Source organism: Lytechinus pictus, chromosome 3, assembly GCF_037042905.1.
Source record: "Lytechinus pictus isolate F3 Inbred chromosome 3, Lp3.0, whole genome shotgun sequence".
NCBI classification, from domain to species: Eukaryota; Metazoa; Echinodermata; class Echinoidea; order Temnopleuroida; family Toxopneustidae; genus Lytechinus; species Lytechinus pictus.
In genome coordinates, this window is record NC_087247.1 from 78,145,065 (window position 1) to 78,166,678 (window position 21,614).

At 36.0% G+C, this 21,614-nt stretch overlaps 1 protein-coding gene across 1 annotated transcript; it reads right to left on the reverse strand.

Moving 5' to 3' along the window:
- Positions 1–631: 631 nt before the first annotated feature.
- Positions 632–19,304, reverse strand: LOC135153473 (cubilin-like). The gene is made up of 6 exons (XM_064096101.1): positions 19,291–19,304; positions 18,778–18,954; positions 12,869–13,047; positions 3,301–3,543; positions 2,662–2,878; positions 632–2,309 (listed from the first exon to the last, which is right to left on the reverse strand). Exons 1-6 carry the CDS (start codon positions 19,302–19,304, stop codon positions 2,171–2,173), a joined length of 969 nt encoding a protein of 322 aa, XP_063952171.1. The 3' UTR covers positions 632–2,170.
- Positions 19,305–21,614: the final 2,310 nt, after the last annotated feature.

The following is a 21,614-nucleotide window of genomic DNA, read 5'->3' on the forward strand; positions in this document are numbered from 1 at the left end:
TATTAATAAAGTTTTCAGGAACATTTCAAGGTAATTGATTAATTTTTTATTGAATTATGTAAAATCATGTATTTGTAAAAAAAAAAATTTTTGGGAAAAAATTACAAAAAATGCAGTTTTCTACTTAAAATCTCAGCCAAATGACCTACTTATCCCCTATAAATAGTACCAAATTGTAGGGAATTTATTTTATGGCAATTAAATGCTTATGTCAAAATCTATGTACGAAAATTCAAATTCTCGGAAAATATGGCGGCCATTTTGAAAAAAGCGCCCTCACATTTTAATTTTCAGAATACAGCCTGTTTACCTCATATATTCATATTCAGCGTAAAAAAACTGATCTAGAGGCACTATATGAAAATTTCTCCTTCTCCAAGTGGCACCTTGTTCAGTTATAACCCGGACTACTTACATCGATAGGCAATTCCATAAAATTATCAACCTTTTTGTTAGCCCGTCTACTATTTTTCTCAAGTCTTCCTTTACTTTATAAAATGACTGAGTCTTGGTCCTTTGAAACATTACAGACTGTCAAAAGAACAAGAAATGAGAGACAGAAAATTTCATGAAGGTCCCACATATAGGGGGTCGGAAGCACATCGAATTATCCTGATGTATTTTCTTGTCTTTAATGACCGATTGATTGGACAAACTTTCTCGCCCAGAACGCATGGAATTAGGTATGACGTCTGTATCGGCTTAGCCAACCAATCAAAAAAATCTTATGCTTATTGTACATAAATCCAATATGTTTTTGCTTTTTACATGAATCTCAACAGTCCTGAGTGTGATTAAAGAGCAAATAAATATTTTTTTTAAAGTCATCTACAGTGCGTATCAAAAAAAAGTTTACACTTTGAAAAAGCCCTGGGAATTAAAAAATATACAACATGTGGGTAATTTGTTCACATATATTCCTGGGTTTGGGTCTCATCTATCCAATGAAAGTAAACGTTTTGACAGAATGTTACACTTGAGTGAGCACTGTCCATTTTTGTAAAGCTCGCAGAAAACTATTTGCGCAGAAATGCCCGTTTTCACGCTGTGTCGAGGGGAAAGGGCAAAATCAAACTTATCCTGCAAAACATTTCTCGTACATTTCCCTTGCACTTTTAGTCAATTGAAATAAAACGGATACATTAAAGCATTTTAGAACAATTTTGCCACCAAAATTGAAATTGCAACACTTATTAAGCACAACCTTTACCCTTTTTGTGCCAGCTGGATCTGAGGACATAACTGAATCTTACCAAAAGTTTATATCAGACATCTCTAGCATTTGTTTTTATCATTTAATGTGGGTTAACATTTCATTTTTCATTTAATGCTTGCTTCTCCAGACTTTTCCCTAGCTTGACAGTGATAAACAAAATGAAAATCAAGCATAAGCCATTTCATGTGGAACACAGCTCAGTGCAAAGCAAATACCATCACGATGGTCTTGGTGTGAGGGGGAGTGGGGTGGGGCACAATGCACTCTTCGAAGTGTTTTTGGCAATGAAACAAGTTAAACAAGTAAAAGATATCTTCAAATCAATTTTATTAGCTAAATTCAACGTGTTTTTCATGATTAAGGTCTACTTTTATTCGCATAACTATTTCGAAGTTCTACGCAAATCATTTTTCACTAACTTTTCAAAAGTAAGTGGTGCTCACTCAAGCGGAAATATTTTTCGACAGTTATATCGTCATTTGCTTAAATGGACCTGTACCAATGTTAAAATATGGAAAAATCCTCAGGATATTACAAATGAATAATTTTACATGATTTTTTGTAAGTGTAAACTTTTTTTGATACGCACTGTATATGTAGATGGGCACATACACTTTCACAAGTAAGCAATAATTGTTAAAAGTTAGAATATCGCGAATCTAATTTTGGTAAAATCATAATCCTTCTGGATTGTCTAATTTTGGATCATAATCATGTTTATTTATCCACTCGTATTGAGAGATAAATTCATTTTTGATCAATTTTAACGCATTTTGCTTCGGTGAAATTACACAGTTGGGGTCTATGTCATGAACTTGTTAATAAATTGTAAAACACGTAAAAATTGTTCATCAAACTTAATCTCTACTTTAATTAGAGAGCGGTGCCTCCCAGCGAGCGAAATCTCTTATTCAAAACTTGACCATTTCTCTTTAGGTTCCGTTTTTAATGTACTTACAAGTCATCTTTGTAATCAATTGTTATTCCAGAAGGCCTTACAATGTTTGTAAAAACCATCTCAAGACGACCTTCTCCTGCTAGATTACTCCTTTCTACTTTTGGTCTCGATCCCGAGTCAGTCCAAAATAGATATCTGAAGGTGGGAAGGTTGAAAAAATGAACTCGTGTTTTTTATATGTTATCATAATTATGAAAGTCACTTTATAAGTATTTAGATACGAGAATTGGGATAAATACAACTGAATTTTAAAGTATCAGACAAAATACCACTGCCTTTACATGAACACCCCCCACCCCCCCCCCTCCCCCCCCCCCCCCCTCTTTATTGCAAACTTATCCTCCGGTCGGGGAAAAGTTTGTAATAATTCATCATGTTTATTGCAACTTACTGTACATGGTTTGTCAAAGATTTACATGACGTTTCACCGTACACTTAGTGATATATTTTGTCGCAGGACTTTTATTAGTCATTAATATTTTCCTACCCTCTTGATGGATGAATGGCAATGCCCGTAGGAATATCAAGATCTTTATCAATAATCAGTGCGTTACGCGTTCCATTTGCGTTATTCATTATTATCCAATCATATGCTGCGTCAGTCCAGTACACATTGCCTGTCAGCCAATCAACTGCGACTCCTGTAACGCTAGATGATGTAAAAGCGTAGTAGATCTTTGCTGTTCGGTTGCTACCCATAGAGCCTGAAAAAATAAATAACACACATTGAAATAAATTTAAAGGCCCTTTTCGCTAAAATCTGAAGTTTACTAGTTATCTAAATACTTAATTAGATATGATTACAACACACATAAGTTGTGATAATGGTTACTTTTTATACGAAGGCCATTGTCATAAATCAAACACATTACAATAATGTTTATTGCGATATTTCTTATTTAAAGGATTGATATCATATATACAAACATACATGTATTGCGATATTGGATCAAGTTTACAAATATAGTTCCTAGCACAAAGGTTGATTGAGAGATCATCCTCTTTTCAAATGCGCCAAAGATCCATCATTTATACCGCCATCATGACATAACTCTTTGGGCCTAACATCCTCCATACCCTTTTGAGCAAGTACAGACTTTTGAACAAACTGAAGAATGAATATTACCCTTGATCATGGATTTCCTTAGACCACCACTCCAGATGAGTTCATGCTGACCATATCGCGTTGCTAGAGCGGTCCAGTTACCACTTGCAGCTTGGAAGTAGAAGGTGGTTGTGATGGATTCCATTACTGTCTGATCGGCATTCAACATCTCTCTTGGATCTGCAGGAACACTGTTTAATCGCACTTCACCCGTCGAAGGTTTTACTTCACTCCAAATGACTCGTGAACCTAGAGCTAAATCAACTTCAGATCATAAAGTGTAGTAACAAACTAAATAAGTCATTTATCAGACCGGTGAATATATGGTTTGACCCTAAAGAAATTGAAACAAAAGTTTTTTTTCAAATTTTTCTGGCAGTATTTGACCTCAGGAATAACATACTAAAACATAGCCGATATTCACTGGAAATGGATATAATTCACTCATTATCCTTTCTAGAATCCAATCAAGGTTCATATTCCATGGTCCAGGGGGTAAACGAATTTGTTGATTCAAGTAAGAGTGAATATAAACACTTCAGTGTACCTGGAAAATCCAAGATGGCGCCCAAAATGGCTGCCGTAAGCGTAAAATCCACATTTCATCAGTTACTCATTTAAATGGCTTTAATTTGGTTTATATTCAATGGTTTTAAGGGTGAAGTAGTACATCGGGACACATTACAAGGACAGTCAGTGGTCTTTTGTGTCCAAAATCCAAGAGGGCTTCAAAAAATGGAGTTTAAAATGGCTGCAGATATTTAAAATGGACATCAAAAATCAAAGATGGCTTCCAAAAATTGAGTTTAAAATTGTTGCTGCTTCTTAAAAACAACGACATAGTTTCTTTGATATCCGAGAATATGATTTTTGTGTCTATACCATGGTTAAATGGGTCAAATTATACATTGGGACAATTTACAAGGAGTTTCGGTGGTCAAGTATTTCCCAAGACTACAGCCCGATAGTCCGCGTGTCCGACAGTCCGCGGGTCCGTTAGTCCGCGGATCCCGGATAGCTCGCAGTGTGTTTAAAATTATGATCAGGATATAGTCAGAACAAACTCCTTCGAGAGGTCAAAAGGGCAAATGATACGAGACCACGGAGTTCTATAACAGAAACCCCCTGACAACTACTTCAAGGAAAATGTCTCCATATTTTTACCGCCTGGGACTGTTATTCCCCCCCCCCCTTCCCCAGGAAATTTACCCTCTAGACAATTACCACAAATAATTACCTGTAGTACGGAGTCTTTAAAATTCCTTTGACTTGACGACAGGGAAATATTTTTTTTCCCCATCTTGGGCATTTATTAAATTCATAATTGAACATTCAAAATCAAATTACATGTTGTTTTTTTTCAAACAAATATTTCAGATTAAATTAATTTTTTATTTCTTATAAGTATATATCTATGAATACACCAAAACAATTGTAAGGAACGACTCTAGTCCAGTGTTTTGTGAGCTTTAAGTAAAGGCATATTTGTTATTTTGAGGTCAACGTTGCATTCAAACTTTATAGCTATTGCTGTCAAATGGGAAAAGAATCTCTTTATATTTAGATTACACTCAACGACAGCATGTATATTATCTTTGTCCACGCAACAATGCGGGCATCTCCCATCTGTTCAGCTGTTATATTCCATTTTAACAAATTCTTTCTTACTGGCAATACATTATATATGACCTTAAAATTGAATTCTTCCAGTTCATTTTCTTAACAGTAATGCAAGTTACTTTTTTAAAAAAATGTTGTCCAGTCAAGTGGTGACCCAAATTTCTGTTTCCAATATAAACAATATATGCTAGTGCCCGATGCATCTAAAGATAAGAGTCTATAGAATTGTTTATTTGAATTACCAAGAATATATTTAATTTGATTTTTGACTCCTACATTTATTGTAGGACTTTTATTAATAAAGGTTTATTATTGCGATTGGTACAAGGTGTTTTATTATTATTTATCAAAATTTTAGGGATAGCCTGACGTAGTAAAGTGTAGTCAAATAGCAATCTTTGCTTATACTCTTCTGCGATTTAAGAAGGGAATATATTGTTCAGCTTCCTGGTCATTATAGTTCGTTTAACTTTTCCAATCTTTGTTTGCCAAATAATAGTATATATTCAATGATTCATTCTTTATAACATTTTCTCTGAAATCATATCAATAAAACACCCTAACCCTAACCATGGGAATATGAAACTGACTGACTTAAACCTAGAGTTTTGACAATGGTTATTCTTCAAAATTAGTAAAAGTTCGTTAGTTTATTTTCCCAGTTCAGTTTACGTGCTTTTTCTATATCAGGTGAGATGTAAAAACCTAAGTAGTTTGTAGGAATATTTGTCCATGACAGACCAATATCATTGAGTGACCACTTAGAGTTATTTCTTCCCACCCGCATTATCACTGCTTTGGTTTTATTAAGTTTTGGACCTGCTACATTTTCAAATAACTCAAGCTCTTCATTTATCAACTCTAGTGATCTTTTATCCAACACAAAGAACATGGCATCGTCAGCATATTGTAGTACTTTGACCTCACAATTATCTTCTGGTTTTAAAACAGGTATACCTTTTATGTATTGATTATTTATTATTTTGTTAGACATAAATTTTGCTGCGAGGACAAAAAGTAATGTTGAAAGTGGGCAACCTTGTCTGATTTCCCTTTGTATTGGAAACGACTCTGATATCAAGCCATGTACTGATACTGAGCTTCGAATATCTGTGTACAATTTATTTATCCATGTCTGAAATTTATCTATTTATCTATTACATCGGAAGCTTTAGAAAAGTCTGATATCTTTATAGCACCATATTAGTGTTTTCTTTTCATAAATTCAATAACATCAATTGTAAGACGAATATTGTAAGCAGACATGCGATGTTTTATACAACCAGTTTGTTCTTCGTTAACGATCTGTCGTGCGGCTAAAACTGCGGCCATCATTTTATAATCGCAAATTAAAAGCGAGATTGGCCTCCATTTTTCTGGATCTCTATGGTCTCCTTTCTTATAATTCAGTGTAATAAGACCAGCTTTCAGACATTTCTCCATTTTTGAATCATTTATTCAATAAAATATATTTGATGTCGCTCCAAAAAAGGTTGGTAAAACATGGCGAGATACTTTATCTTGCCATGTCGGCATAATATCCGTATTATGTCGACATGGCGAGGTACATTATCTTGCCAAGTCCACTTTTGAAAAGTTATATGTCGACATGGCGAGATACTTTATTTGGCCATATCGACTTATAAAACGTTATATGTCGACATGGCGAGATATGAAGTGTACAGGTACCGGCGAGAATCAAGATATCTCGCCATGTTGACATATAACGTTTATAAGTAGATTTGGCGAGATAACGTATCTCGCCATGTCGACATAATAAGGCTATTAAGTCAACATGGCAAGATAAAAATATATCGTCATGTCGTCAAGTTGATGGCACTTTAAAAAGCCGCCATACTAGTACTCTAGAAAACTACCTCCAAGGGCAAATTTTAGGCAGATACCCCCACACAACTTCCCCTGAGAATACCCCTCCCCTCTAAAGCTTAGGCTACCATTAAACAAACTCTTAGGCCTGCGTTTAATTACTTTTTTGTTGTTTTATTCTTATTTCATCTTCTATCCGATCATTTCTTATTCATTTATCTGTTTTCTGGGATGAACGAAATTATTATCCCGGTCAATCTCAAAGTATCAAAAATCAATTTGACATTAACCAGTCTTGTCCGAAATGCGATCACGATTAAAAATCAGCATTCAAATTCATATTTTAGCGCTCGAAACAAGAACCTCGACAACCAAATTGCAAATTGTGCCACTCAATTTGACACTATGAGCAATCCTTATCGTTAATCATCTTTTAATCTAGTCGGTTCTTACTACTTCGGTCTTTCTTAAATATAAGCACGAATATCATAAAATCCCCAAAACTAATGTCTTGTGAACCATAGGTCATTTCTTCGGTTTTTTCTACACTCTTAAAATTGTTGCGCAACACACTGTCTACACAACAATTCGTTAATCAAATTCTGGGAAGTTTTAAACCAATAATTTGTGTTTTGGGTGAAAACTACACGGGTATTGGTTAAAAACTAGCCGGAGTTGGATATGTTTTTTTAACCAATTGTTCTTTGAAATATTCCTATAAAAGGATATATTTATAATATCCTGAAGCTTTTTCCACATTTATATTATGGCAGTGGCGCAACTACTGGGGGGTGGGGAGCATGAGGGGGCACATTCCCCCCTCCCCCTCCCCCCCCCCCCCCAATCGGCTGGCCAAAAAAAAAACGGGGAAAAGGAGGAAAAGAAGGCGAAAGGAAGATAAACTTAGCAGGAAAGAAGAAATTATTATTCATTTTAATGTCATATTATTTTTCAATTATGTTATGCTAAATTACAAAAGAAACATTTTTTCATAACTTTAGGAAACATAATTTGCTCAGGGCCTATGTTTTCATTGTTCCTGGTGCTCGCATTCTTTTTGTTGGTTTAACGAGATATATAATCCTGTTGTACTAAAATATCCCGTTTTCATGTCAATATACACCAAACATATATCCTCGCACTTCGAGTTATTATTGTTTTATGTAGTGGCTTATGCTTCGTTTTTATGACTACTTAACGTGATTGCCTCATGTTAACGGAAACCAAAACCCAAGAAGAGAAGCAATCTCATTGGAAATAGTAAAATGAGAGGAACAATTAAAAAAAAACAGTTTCATCAAAATCGGTTAAGAAATAAGCAAGTTATGGATGTATAAAAAGTCTTGTACTTTTTTTATGGGGATCCTCAAAGTGGCAAACATGCCTCAAAATGGCTGATTTCTTGCTTACGTTCGCATTATTAGTGGATTGGTGAGATATTTCTGCTCTTCATGAATTCCTAAAATCAGTCCTTAAAATGTAAATTTTTCTGACCTGAATATCAAATATTCTAAGCTCGCTCTTCGCGCTCGCATCATTTGGTTAGTGAAATACGTCAGTCGATTCGTACAAACAAGCCTTAGAATGCCCCTCTTCATGTCTGAATTTCTTAAATATTCAGCTCGCGCTTCGGGCTCGCAATATTTTATTTGTGAGATGCATATGATAATTATGATTACAATGACTACGAAAGGTGCTTCATGTGCTTAAATGTAATTCTAGCAAAATCAGCAAGCACTTGGCACTCGCATTAGATGACTATGATGAGATATGTACGTTCTTAACGGATTCCTTTAAAAATAGTCCTTAAAATATCCCTGTTTGGGGTCAATACATACAAAAATTTCAGCTCGCGCTTCGCGCTCGAATCATTTGGTTAGTGAAATACGTATGGTCTTCATGGATTCCTACAAACAGTCCTTAACATTCCCCTCCTAAGGTCTGAATTTCCAAAATTTTTCAGCTCGCGTTTCGCGCTCGCAATATTTTGATTGAGATGCGTATGTTAATCATGATTACAATGACTGTAAGTGCTTCATGTGTTTAGATGTAATTCTAACAAAATCAGCCAGCGCTTGGCACTCGCATTAGATGACTGTGGTTAGATATGTATACGTTTAATGGTTTCCTTAAATATAGTCCTTAAAATGTCCCTGTTTGGGGTCAAAATATACAAAAAAATTCAGCTCGCGCTTCGCACTCACCTTATTTGTTTTGCGAGACAGGTACGAATCATGATTACAAAAATTTGCTTATAATGTCCCTTTTGAGGTCTGAATTTCAAAAATGTTCAGCTCGCGCTTTGCGCTCGCATTATAATATCCGTTTAATGGCACTGTCCTTAACATATCTCTATTACGTTAGTATACCTGGCAACTGAGCGCGCTTCGCGCGCTCACTAAGTGACTCGAAATTTTTGCTGGTGCCCCCCCCCCCCCAATGCCGTGACCCAAGGTACGCCACTGGTTGCATTGCTTACATTTGTGACATAATTTGACCTTTCAAGACCTTAAATGACCTTTAATTGGTCTGAACGCAATATAAATGCCTTGTGACTTATATATATGGATTCGATTTTGCATTTTTTTTTTTTGAAACGTTTTTATTTAGTATAACCATCTCATACACATATTACAAAACGAGTTTAATAACCATATAAAATAACAATGTACAGTATGGATAGGTTACATTTTGATAAAAAAAATACATACAAAACAAAAACAACAAAGGGAAAAGAAAAGAAACATAGAGAAGCAATACAGGTCTGTTCGTCTACATTACCCAATTCGATTCGACATTCGATTTTGCATTTGCTATAGTTTGATATCAAACATGCTTTAAGTTTATTACGCTCAATAGAAAATTAACAATTAAGAGGAATGTGAGAAAGTCTGTGTGGTTTATGACGTCACATAAACAAAATTCCTAAGATGCCAAGGTCGCACCCATCAGATTCTTAATATGTGCACCCTCAACGTTCACCAAAAAAGGCATATAATACCTAACTTATTTCTATTTAAAACATGATATTTTTCGCCTTATATGTATTACTTACCATTGTAATGCAATTTGACCTTATACGACCTTAAACTGACAAATGTGTGATCTAAATACCCAGTAATCCACATTTCTATTTGATTTTTCATTAGCTTTAAATTGATATCAAACATGACATGCTTGTTTCGTAAAATATGGAAGTCATATTTAAGAGGTATGTAAAAAAAAAGTGGACGTGGCCTATGACGTCAATTAAAAAAAAAACCGGTCATGTTGTGTGTACACTTTTAAGTAACAACAGTCAATTTAGACCCAATTTTCGGAAGCCATCTTGTTTTGTTTTTTTAACATACCAGACCACTGACTGTCCTTGTAACTTGCCCTAGTGCATACCTGACCCTTTAAACCAATGTTTAGACACCAAACCCCGGGGGGGGGGGGCCACTTACATTGACGAGTGGATACCATGCGCGACCAAAGAAACACGTAAAAATGATCTTTTTTACGATAGGGCACGTTACGTACGTAACTGCACCCCTAGGGGTTCAATTCAAAGTTTAGGGGTGCAGTTTTCAACCCGCAGGATGCAGGGTTCAATCTTCTAACCCCAAATCAGGGGTTCAGTTTTTGAACCCATAGGGTGCTGATTTTGCATCAACCTTTCGGGGTTCAATTTTGAACCTTTATTTCTTAGTGTGTAGCTATTATCCCGGATGCTCATTTTGGTAGATTTGTGGTCGTATATTGACCGTATCTTTATCGTAGCTATTGGAAAGAATAGATGCAAGATCTACTGAAATATTATTATATATTTCAAAATGAATTATAGATCAATTGTCTCTTCCCTGATGATATTACGGCATTTACTATTTAACCCTATCCAGGCTGGGGTGCCTCGGAGCCTCCCCCCCCCCCAAACGCTTGCGCTATATTTTCGCCGCGCGAAATTTTTTGACCGCGACGCTCGCTGACTTCTTACTTTCAAGTCTTACGCAACTTCTGAGACCAGTTTTGCGTCACCCGGGTGCGCGGTTCCAAAATAAAGCAAAATTATGTACGTGCATGTTAGACCAAAACTTGCTCAAAAACGGGATTTCGTGTACAAAGTCAATGGAAACTGTGTTATCACCCAAAAATCATCAATATATGATTATTTTTAGTTTTACTGGTCTAAATGTAATTATTTTATATTTGATGCTGTTACCAACAAATTTCATTGAAAAAAACAAGAAAAATAAAAGGTCCATAAACAAAGAACTACATAAATAATTGCAAAAAGAAATATGATACACAATAAATTTATCTGATCTGATTTTTTTTTTTTTTTAAAGAACACCACAAAGACTTTTAATACCAAAAATTAGAACATTTGGAGCTTTGTTTAGGGAGTTAGAAAGATAAGTATAATTTAGCATATTAATTATGCTTAAATTAGCATAATCACTAAATAGCAATTTGCTTAAAATAAATTACTAAGCCATTTTGTAGATTATGTCCCAGACAACTTGCGTGCCAATTTTTGAAGCAATCGCGCGGTCAACCGCTGAGATCTCAAGGGGGCAAGGGGGAGGGGGGCCTGGAAGGCCCCCCCCCCCCCCGGCCATATGAACTCCCAAAATACCCCGGCCTAGATAGGGTTAACTATACCTTCCATTATCTACATCATTGCAGGCTCGTAGCCAGGGGGTTATAGGGGTTCCCTCGGAGCCCCGCCGTTCGCCAACATGAAATAAGGGGATTTAAACAGGAAAGGGGGAAAGAGAGCGTAGGAAAAATTGAATAAAATGAGGTAGTACAGTGAATGAAACAACCGGAGGCAAATTATAGGGGAAAATAAGGACATTATATAAAACGTTTTTACAAAAATCGCTCGCGCTCCGCGATCCCATTGCCTTGAGTGAGATAATCTGCTCAAGAGGATACCATTGAACTTAAACTATCGTTGTTTTATTTAATTTTATTGCTTTGGTTTCAGCGAGATACACATCCTGATCATGATAACAAAAATGTGCCGAATATGAACATTTTGCAGCTCGCGCTACGCGCTTGCATTATTTGATGAGGGAGATACGAAACCACTTCCTGAATTCACACAAACTGAAATTAACACTTTTTAAATCAGTATAAAAGTAGGCCTATGTAAAATATTTCCTGCACTTTGTTTTCGAATTGGACAGTTAGATATGTTTCCTATTCATTAATACCAAGAGAGCCTAAAATGTCCCGTTTTGGTGTCTAAATGCCCCCCCCCCCCCCCTTAAGAATATGAAAAATCTACTCGCGCTCTCTTCATTTGAGGTAACATCAGTATCCTCTTCATGATTTTCCTACATGTTAAACAGTGCTTAACATGTTCCCTTTCGGGTAAGTATTAATCATTAAAAATTTCAATTCGTGCTTCACACTCGTATTAATTTGTCCTTTGAGATAATCAGCTCGATCATTCTTTCTTTAAATAATTGCTGAAAATGTATAGTTTTTAGGTCAGAATAAATGAAAAAAAATCAGTTCCCGCTTCGCGCTTTTAGTTGGTGAGATATGTAATCCTTCCCATGAGATTCATTTTTTGGAAAAACATAAAGAAATTTCGCATACATGAATTATCAGTCAGTTGAAATGAATACATCCAATGCAATACGTTTACATCTAACACGAACGCCCCCTGGTGACAGATATAGAAACTGATGGATATTCATTGGTAGGCCCTATTTCTTCCTTTGGAAATCGGCTCTAGATCGAGAAAAATCCATCAAAGCATAAAAGAAGTTATTACAATCATTATTTGATTTGTGACGTCATATGCAAGAAGCTTTCCTACATATCGTATGGTAAAAATCAAGGAAATGCTATTTTCTCGGAAAATAAAAAAATGATTTTACTGCAGTGTATGTATATAGACAAATCATTTCACAACCGTTTCTTAAAAAAAAAAAAATCAGTTATCACGAACTTAAAAAAATTGAAATTCATGCATTTGATATGACACAACATGTGGGGAAGCTGCTCGTTTATGACATTACAATTCCAAAACTTGACATTCTAATCACTTTCTTAATATGTAATGGATTTCCCTCACACCTTTTTATTTGCTATTTTAACAACAAACTTTCTCAGGGTGAACTTCCCCTTTAAATCTAAATCTTACTTGATTCATAGGATATGACGAATCCTTGATTGTTTTCCGCTCCTCCCACAGATACAAACTTGATAGTGACCAATTGTCCACTAGAGTTAATCGATGTTGGTGGAATTGTAGAACAGTATTGACCAAACAGTGGTACCCCCGATGTCCCATTACCATCGTACATCCAAAGAGAATCTCCACTAGAAACATAATACCAAAATCATTCCATCAATAAACATACCTAAACGAGACCAGTTTCAATGAAAAGTTTGAAGTATAGGAGGTAGGACAGAGGTAATTCCCTCCATTGTAATATTTTACAGTGGGAGAGGACAGGAGGCGTTTCATTGTCGGTTCTGACTAAAAGCTGCCAGCGCTGACAATTTCAAATTCTTGAATCTATTTGACTGAGTAATACTGGTATATGACTGTTACCGTCTAACTATCGGAGAAACACAACTTGTCGGTGCTGGCAACTTTCATGAAACGGTCCTCTTGTGTAAAAAAAAACAACATGTATTTGTATTTGCTACTTTCCTTAAGGACGTTCCACAGTTATATTTGTGCGCATCATGATCTGCGCATATTTTACATTCTGCGCGCTGACGTCACAATGGATGAACTGGTGATTAATCAGCTGTACTGTGAGCTGATTTTTCTCTATCTTTACTAACTGCAGATCCGATGTGTTATTTTATGAAGCTAATAAACTGGAATTATTCCATGGACCATTTTTGTTATTCCTCTACAATTTCAAAATAGTTTCTCTGAAGTGCCGCAAAGTATAATGAATATGACCCCGAGTTTGAATAAATGGAAAAGTGGTTCGGAATTTTTCCTCACATAAGTATATACAAAGCTTTTGGCGCGTTTTCGGGTGTTTTAAGAGGCGAATTTGCTCTAATAAGAGTGCTGATAGTTTGAAAACAAGCACATTAACCCATATTTTTTAATGTTTGCACCTCTTAGGTATACCTTCCTTTACAACTTTGCAAAGTTTTTGTGAAAATGACATGGGTTTTGACTAAAGTGCAACATTTTTTTTACTTCTCAAATTTGTTATTGAAATTTGAAATTTTTGAGGTTGAGTATCTTTCCCGCAATTTCTAAGAACTGAGAGTGTTGTTAAACTTCAATGAGCAAACAATTGACAGCAATATAAATCAATTATCAATCTTACGGATACAATTATTAATCATATTGCAAAATTTGATGAAATCTTTATAGATTTTGACTGATTAATCGAGCTTTAAACTCATTGTTGTGATCTCGTGAGGTCTAAAAATGCCAAATTCTTTTGGATGCACAATTATTAAGAACATCATCCATTTTGGGTTAACTTTGAAGCTCTATAGCAAAAAATCAAGCACATGGACCCATGTAAATTTTTGTATATTTGAAATATTCAGGTGCTAAAGTATCTATGTGCAAAGTATAATGAAAATGACATGGATTTTCAATGTTTGGGAGCAAGACTACGGAACCATTCGCATTTTAGACGGTATTAACAGACTTTTGCTTGTTTTCGGCGCATTTTGGGCTGTTTCAAGCCAACCCGCAATGCTTTGGACACTGATAATTTGAAAATGAGGACATGGAACCCATAGTTTGAATATCTTAACTTCTTCAGAATATATTCCTCTACAAATCTAGAGAGTATAATGAAAATGACATGGATTTTGAATGTTTAGGAGCAGAACTACGGAACCATTCGTATTTTAGACATTTTGGATGGTATTATCTGACTTTTACTTGTTTTCGGCGCATTTTGGGCTGTTTCAAGCCAACTCGCAACAGTTTAGACACTGATAGTTTAAAAACGAGCACATTGACCCCATATTTTTAATATTCTAATGTCTTTAGAATATATTCCTCTACAAATCTAGAGAGTATGATGAAAATGACATGGATTTTGAATGTTAGGGAGCAAAACTACGGAACCATTTGCATTTTAGAGGGTATAGACTTTTGCACGTTTTCGGCGCATTTTAGGTGCATTTCAATATTTTCAAGCCAACTCGCAACAATTTGGACACTGATAGTTTAAAAACGAGCACATGGACCCCATGTTTTTAATATTTTAACGTCATCGGAGTATATTTCTCTGCAAATCTAGAGAGTATGATGAAAATGACATGGATTTTGAGTGTTTGGGAGCAGAACTACGGAATCATTCGTATTTTAGACATTTCGGACGGTATTATAAGACTTGTGCTTGTTTTCGGCGCATTTTGGGCTGTTTCAAGCCAACTCGCAACAGTTTAGACACTGATAGTTTAAAAACGAGCACATAGACCCCATATTTTTAATATTCTAATGTCTTTAGAATATATTCTTCTACAAATCTAGAGAGTATGATGAAAATGACATGGATTTTGAATGTTAGGGAGCAAAACTACGGAACCATTTGCATTTTAGAGGGTATAGACTTTTGCACGTTTTCGGCGCATTTTAGGTGCATTTCAATATTTTCAAGCCAACTCGCAACAATTTGGACACTGATAGTTTAAAAACGAGCACATAGACCCCATATTTTTAATATTCTAATGTCTTTAGAATATATTCCTCTACAAATCTAGAGAGTATGATGAAATGACATGGATTTTGAATGTTAGGGAGCAAAACTACGGAACCATTTGCATTTTAGAGGGTATACACTTCTGCACGTTTTCGGCGCATTTTAGGTGCATTTCAATATTTTCAAGCCAACTCGCAACAATTTGGACACTGATAGTTTAAAAACGAGCACATAGACCCCATATTTTTAATATTCTAATGTCTTCAGAATATATTATTCTACAAATCTAGAGAGTATGATGAAAATGACATGGATTTTGAGTGTTTGGGAGCAAAACTACGGAACCATTCGGATTTTAGACGATATTATTAGACTTTTGCACGTTTTCGGCGAATTCGATGCCAACTCGCATCACTTTGGACACTCATAGTTAGAAAACGAGCACATGGACCCCATGTTTTTAACTTCCCTACACCTTCGATATGCATTCCTCTACAAATTAGCAGAATTTGATGAAAATGACATGGATTTTGAAAAAAGTGCAGCTTACAAAATACTTTTCAAATATTTGAGTAGATTCACGTCTTTGAAGATTTGCTTTTTCCGAGTTTTTGCACCATTCTTGCCAAATGAGGGCGCTGCTGACTCCAGATAGATATAGTTTTACCAATTAAAAGGCTTTCTCTTACTTTGGTATACACTTTGTTATATATCTTGAAAATTTGATGAAGTTTGATGCGATATCCGCTGAGTGAAGATGATTTAAACTCATTTGGTGAATTCGTGAGGTCTAAGAGAGGCAAAATTCTCTTAAATTGCGCAAGATTTAAATTGCGCAAGATTGCATATCATTCAAATACGGCGACTTTGAAGACCCGTAGAAAAAAAATAAGCACATGAACCTATATTATTTTTTGCATTTTCATAATGCATAAACACCAGAGTAACTCTCTGCAAAATTTGGTGAAAATGACATGGACTTCATTTTAACTGTGGAACGTCCTTAATCTAACCAACTCTTAACGAACGTTCAATCACAATATGAAGTAAATGTTGTCCATGAGAGAACAGCTCTTCGGCTATAGATCTACATCACTTTCTCAAAAGTTTGTAGGATTACGGAGATAAGAAATAATAGAATACCGAAGTGTGACGTCATAAATTTTCACTTCAGCTGTTTTTTATGCCATATTTTCGTAGAGCATGATGAAAAACCCAAACAATCCAAATATGGTGGGAATCAGTCAGTGGGGGCCAAAGATATGACCTCATGAATACATTGACTTCTCTGGGGCTAATTAGGTATTCATGTGATGTCATATCTCAGGCCCCATGAACCGATTTTCACCGAATTTTGTAAGTGGTGGTTTTTCATCCTGCTCTACCAGAATATGGTATCAAAAGTGATGAAAAGCAAAACAAACGTTTCTTTTTGACGCATACATTCGTAATTCCGAAGCTTCGTTATTCCGAAGGTTCGGATATTCCGAAGGTTCGTTATTCCGAAGGTTCGTATTTCCGAAGGTTCGTTAGTCCGAAAACGAAGTGAGGTTCGTAATTCCGAAGGTTCGTTAATCCGATAACGAAATGAGGTTCGTAATTCCGAAGGTTCGTTAGTCCGAAAACGAAATGATTAACGAACGTAATTTCGTTTTCGGACTAACGAACCTTCGGAATAACGCCACAAATGTTCGGATAAACGAACCCTTTTACGTTTTCGGATTAACGAACATCGAGGTATAGGCAATTTACGTGTTTCGGAATTACGAACCTTCGGAACAAAGAACCTTCGGAATTACGAACCTTCGGAATTACGAAGTGTAACCTCTTTTTGACGTCATCACTTTGTTACTATATAGTTCAACTTCATGATATGAGATTGGAACTGAAATGGATAAAATGGCCCCTGAATAAGCACGCATGGACCTAACATGTTTTCAAAATCATAGCCCTGGGAAGTGGGGGTGCTGTGAGTGTTAATTAAATAACAAGTGGCGTGCCTCTTGCATTCTCTCCTGCATTACGTGATTCGATATAGCAGCAGTGCTGAATTTCAGTTGAAAACGAAAATTAAGTTCATTGGCCCTAAATGGCATTTGATCTTGATCATATGAGTGACCTAAGACTTGTGCACTTGATTTCCGTTATTTCATGAACTACAACCGCAAATTTCAAAGTTATAATGTCAATGCCACAAATGCCCCCAATTTCGCCAAAGTTCATTGGCCTTAAATTACGTGCCTTTGATCTTGATCATGTGACTTGAAACTCATGAAGCACATTTACTGATACTTCATTACTTTTATGTTCAAGTTTAATGAACTAGAACCATATACTTTTTTGTCATTTTAAAAAATAACCTTGGTTAAGATTTCCTTTTGATTCCCCAGACATAATCTAAGTTCATTGACTCTAAAACACATTTGAACTTGGTCTTGTGACCATAAACTTGCAAGGGATATCCACTGATACCTGGGACCCGTAACACAAACATGACAAAACGTAGATGATTTTTCTACGATTGATTCCATTGACTGCAATTTACAATCAATCTTAGAAATCAAGCATACGATCATTCACTAACCTTTGTGTTACGGGACCCGGATTACTCTTATGTCCAAGTTTCACGGACTAGATTCATAAACTTTAAAAGTTATGATGGCAATTCAACAAATACCCCAAACATGACCAAAAGTTCATTGACCCTAAATGACATTTGACCTTGGTCAGGTGACCTGAAACTCGTGCGGAATGTTCAATAATATTTGATTACCCTTATGTCCAAGTTTCATGAAGTTGGTTCATATAATTTTTAAGTTATTATGACATTTCAATCCTTAGCCTTAGGTTAGGATTTCAATGTTGACACCGTTTCCACCGTCGGAGAATGGGCGCCTTAATAGTTTTGCTCTGCTATGCAGGCGAGACAAAAATCTAATCTAAATCACCTTTATTTCATATTGAAAACCATTTTTTTTTTTTTTTTTTTTGCCTGTCAAATTTCTCCTCACCAAAATAACCTTCACTTTTGTTGTGAAAACATTATTGTCAAATTTTACCCAGCACCTCCTGCTGGTTAAAATAAAAGTCGTTCCCAGGGGCCTAGCTGTTCGAAATAATTAGGATGAGGGACGACACCTGGGCAGGGCAAACAAGAACTACATGTTAAGTAAATAGTGATGTTCTCGACAATACTTGATATATCAAGGAATAGGAGTAAATGTGAAAAGGGCTTACCATAAACCCGCGTCGCTGAATGCCCCGTACGTCTCTGAACGAAAACTCACTTGAATCAAAACGTGAATGAAAGGGGGCATTTTCGTTCAGGACATTGCAACGATTTGAAAAGAAAAAGAGAAAGCAGACGAGGGAACGGAGAAGAGGTTAATATAGAAGAATGAGACAGCCATACCTGCAGTCTCGAACCTGGAATTTTATTCTGATCATCGTCTCGGCTGCGGAGTGAATGACCCAAGCACATTCGGAAGCCGGTGGATATCCTTCTGGATAATTTGGTGACCGTATCACGCCGGCTCCGGCTTCTATTGTACCCCCACATCTCTGGCTGCAACATAGGGTCAACCGTGTACTGCATGACAAGTATAAAATAAGTAAAAGGATTGCTGTCGGACCCTTTGGGTACATGGAAGTCAGGAATTATTTAAATTACGTAATTGGAGACGATGCAAAGTATAGCAACCCCGGATAGCAACATCTCTCACAAAAGCATTTGTACAATGATTCCTACATCAACTACGCGGCCCTTTCTCCATTATCCATTATCTGACCAATATCGCTTTCAGTAACTCGCTTGTCTAGACCAGCTCCGGCCGAAATGGTAAAATTTTTAGTTTATGAATGCTGCGTGCTTAGATAGCCGGCGCCAGGCCGGTGCTATTTTGACGCTGCTATTGGCAGCACTGACCAGACCAGCGCCATGTGCCCGAGTATTTGATTGGGTGATCTTCAAAGTAGCGCCGCTCTGCTGAACACTTGTGGTGACTATTTTAATGCGGCCTGGTGCAGACAAAGAAAAATCATGAGTTACTAGAAACGGTACAAGAAACCCGAGGAAGTCCATCAGGACATATGATACAGGACAAGAACGTTTGTTGGTTTGAATGAACCAGAGATTGTTCCGTTGGAGTCTGTTTCTTCAGCCTTATGGACTGAATGTGAGTCATATCAGGGGAAATGACAATGTTATTGCGTACGAACTCTCTAGAGTTTAGGCAAATCTAAAAGTCAATTGCCGAATAATCTCATTAGAAACAATAAACAAAACATAAAAAACAGGAAAGCTGCAAACAGGTCATTAACTAGTATCCACTTGATAAAAAAATGTTAATAAAAATAATAATAATTCAACAAGAAAAAGACAATTTTTTTAGTGAATCCAGGTGGTCAAGCAATGTTTTGAAATGAATGTCTATAACAAGTTATTAACAACTATCTTACCTCTTTAATGACAAAATAGTTGTATCAATTACATGGCACAATTCATTCTGTTTTAACAAGTGTATATATTCTAACTCTTACTCTCTTCATTTATTTTTTTTTCAGATTCTGCATTTGTAAACTTGAAGCTGGATCAAAGTTATTGCATTGAAGGGCATTTTTTTATGATTAAAAAGTTCATGTTACTATGGAAACGTTTGATATATTTATGTATATAAAAATACAAAAAGTCTTGGCGAGTTAAGTCACGTTCTTGTATTGGCATATTTTTTTTCATGTGATATTGGAATTCGTAAGGCAAAACTGCTTGTTATTGACTGAAGTTTTCTGCATCTTTTCTCGTAAATGATGCTACGTCTTGACTATACAATTGAATGGATATCTTTTTTGTCATATTCCTCATTCTTCTGAGTGTTATAATGTTATGTTATTACAACATGCTCTTTTAAATGAAAGAAGGTTAACCTGCTATAACTTTCTTCTTTTAAGGGGGAGGTATGTCATCTACATGTGCGATTTTTTTTAGCAGAAGAGAGCGAAAAAAGGAGATCAAGGTAATTTTATGATTTATTGTCTCTATTTCTGTGTTTTCTTTTATATTGTTGATGGAATAATCGTTATATAATCACATGTCTGCAAAATTTCTCTGTTTTATCTACAACTACATACTGCTTGATTTGCCTGTTTCTTCCTGTAAGTATTGTAGCTGCTCTAGTGTCATCTTTGTTGGAGTAAACTCATTAATATTGATAATAATAATAATAATAATTAACATTTATATAGCGCTTAATACAACAGTTTCTAAGCGCATTGGAAAGAAAGAAAAAAAAAAAGTAGCAAAATACAGTGAGAGAGAACCGGATATGGAATTAAGAGGACTGCTTAATGAGCCAAGATTTGAGGAGTGTTTTGAAAGATTCGACAGTGGGTGCATTACGGATGGAGATGGGGAGATTGTTCCAGAATTTAGGGGCAAGAGCAGAAAAGGCACGATCGCCATAACGGGTAAAAGTGCGGGGTCCTAGAGATAGTCGAAGATGATCAGTAGAAGAAGATCGGTGACGTTGAGTTGTAGAGGATGAGGGACATAGAGAGATAAGATTTTGAAGGTAGGATGGGGCGAGACCATGGATGATTTTATAGACAAGGAGAAGGAGCTTGAAAATAATTATATTATGAACCTGAAGCCAATGGAGGGAGTAAAGAATAGGGGTGATATGTTCATATTTCTTTGTGAGGGTTACCAATCTAGCTGCAGTATTTTGAATTCTTTGAAGGGGGGCTATACTAGATTGAGGTAAACCAGCAAGTAAAGCATTACAATAATCTAAATGGGATGATACAAAGGCATGTACTTTACGTTCAGTAGATGATTTATCAAGATACTTTCTTAACTTCCCTATCTTACAAATACCCCATGATGCACAACGACAAACATTTCTGATATGCTGGTTAACCCTAAAATGGCCGGGGGGGTTGAATCAACCCCCCCCCCTCAACATTTTCTGCGATCATTCCGCCGTGCAAATTTTTTTGACCGCGCCACTCGCAGAGTTTATACTTTTAAGTCTCGCGCATCTTTTGAGACCAAATTTACGACGCCCGAGTACGCGGTTCCGAAATTACGCAACATTTTGTAAGTGCATGTCAGACCAAAAATCGTTCCAAAACGTGATTTTGTGTACAAAGTCAATGCAAATTGAGTTTTCTCATCTTATTCATAAAGATATGATTATTTTTACTTTAAACAGCTGAAAGCAATTGATTTTAGCATAATTATGCTTCAAAAAG

What these genes read in the sequence shown, in the direction of transcription:
- LOC135153473 (XM_064096101.1), bottom strand. An exon ending in TTCCAGGTTCGAGACTGCAG is followed by an intron (nt 13,048 to 18,777) that starts GTATGGCTGTCT and finishes TTATGTTTCTAG; the next exon opens with TGGAGATTCTCTTTGGATGT. An exon ending in GCCATTCATCCATCAAGAGG is followed by an intron (nt 2,310 to 2,661) that starts GTAGGAAAATAT and finishes TCCCACCTTCAG; the next exon opens with ATATCTATTTTGGACTGACT.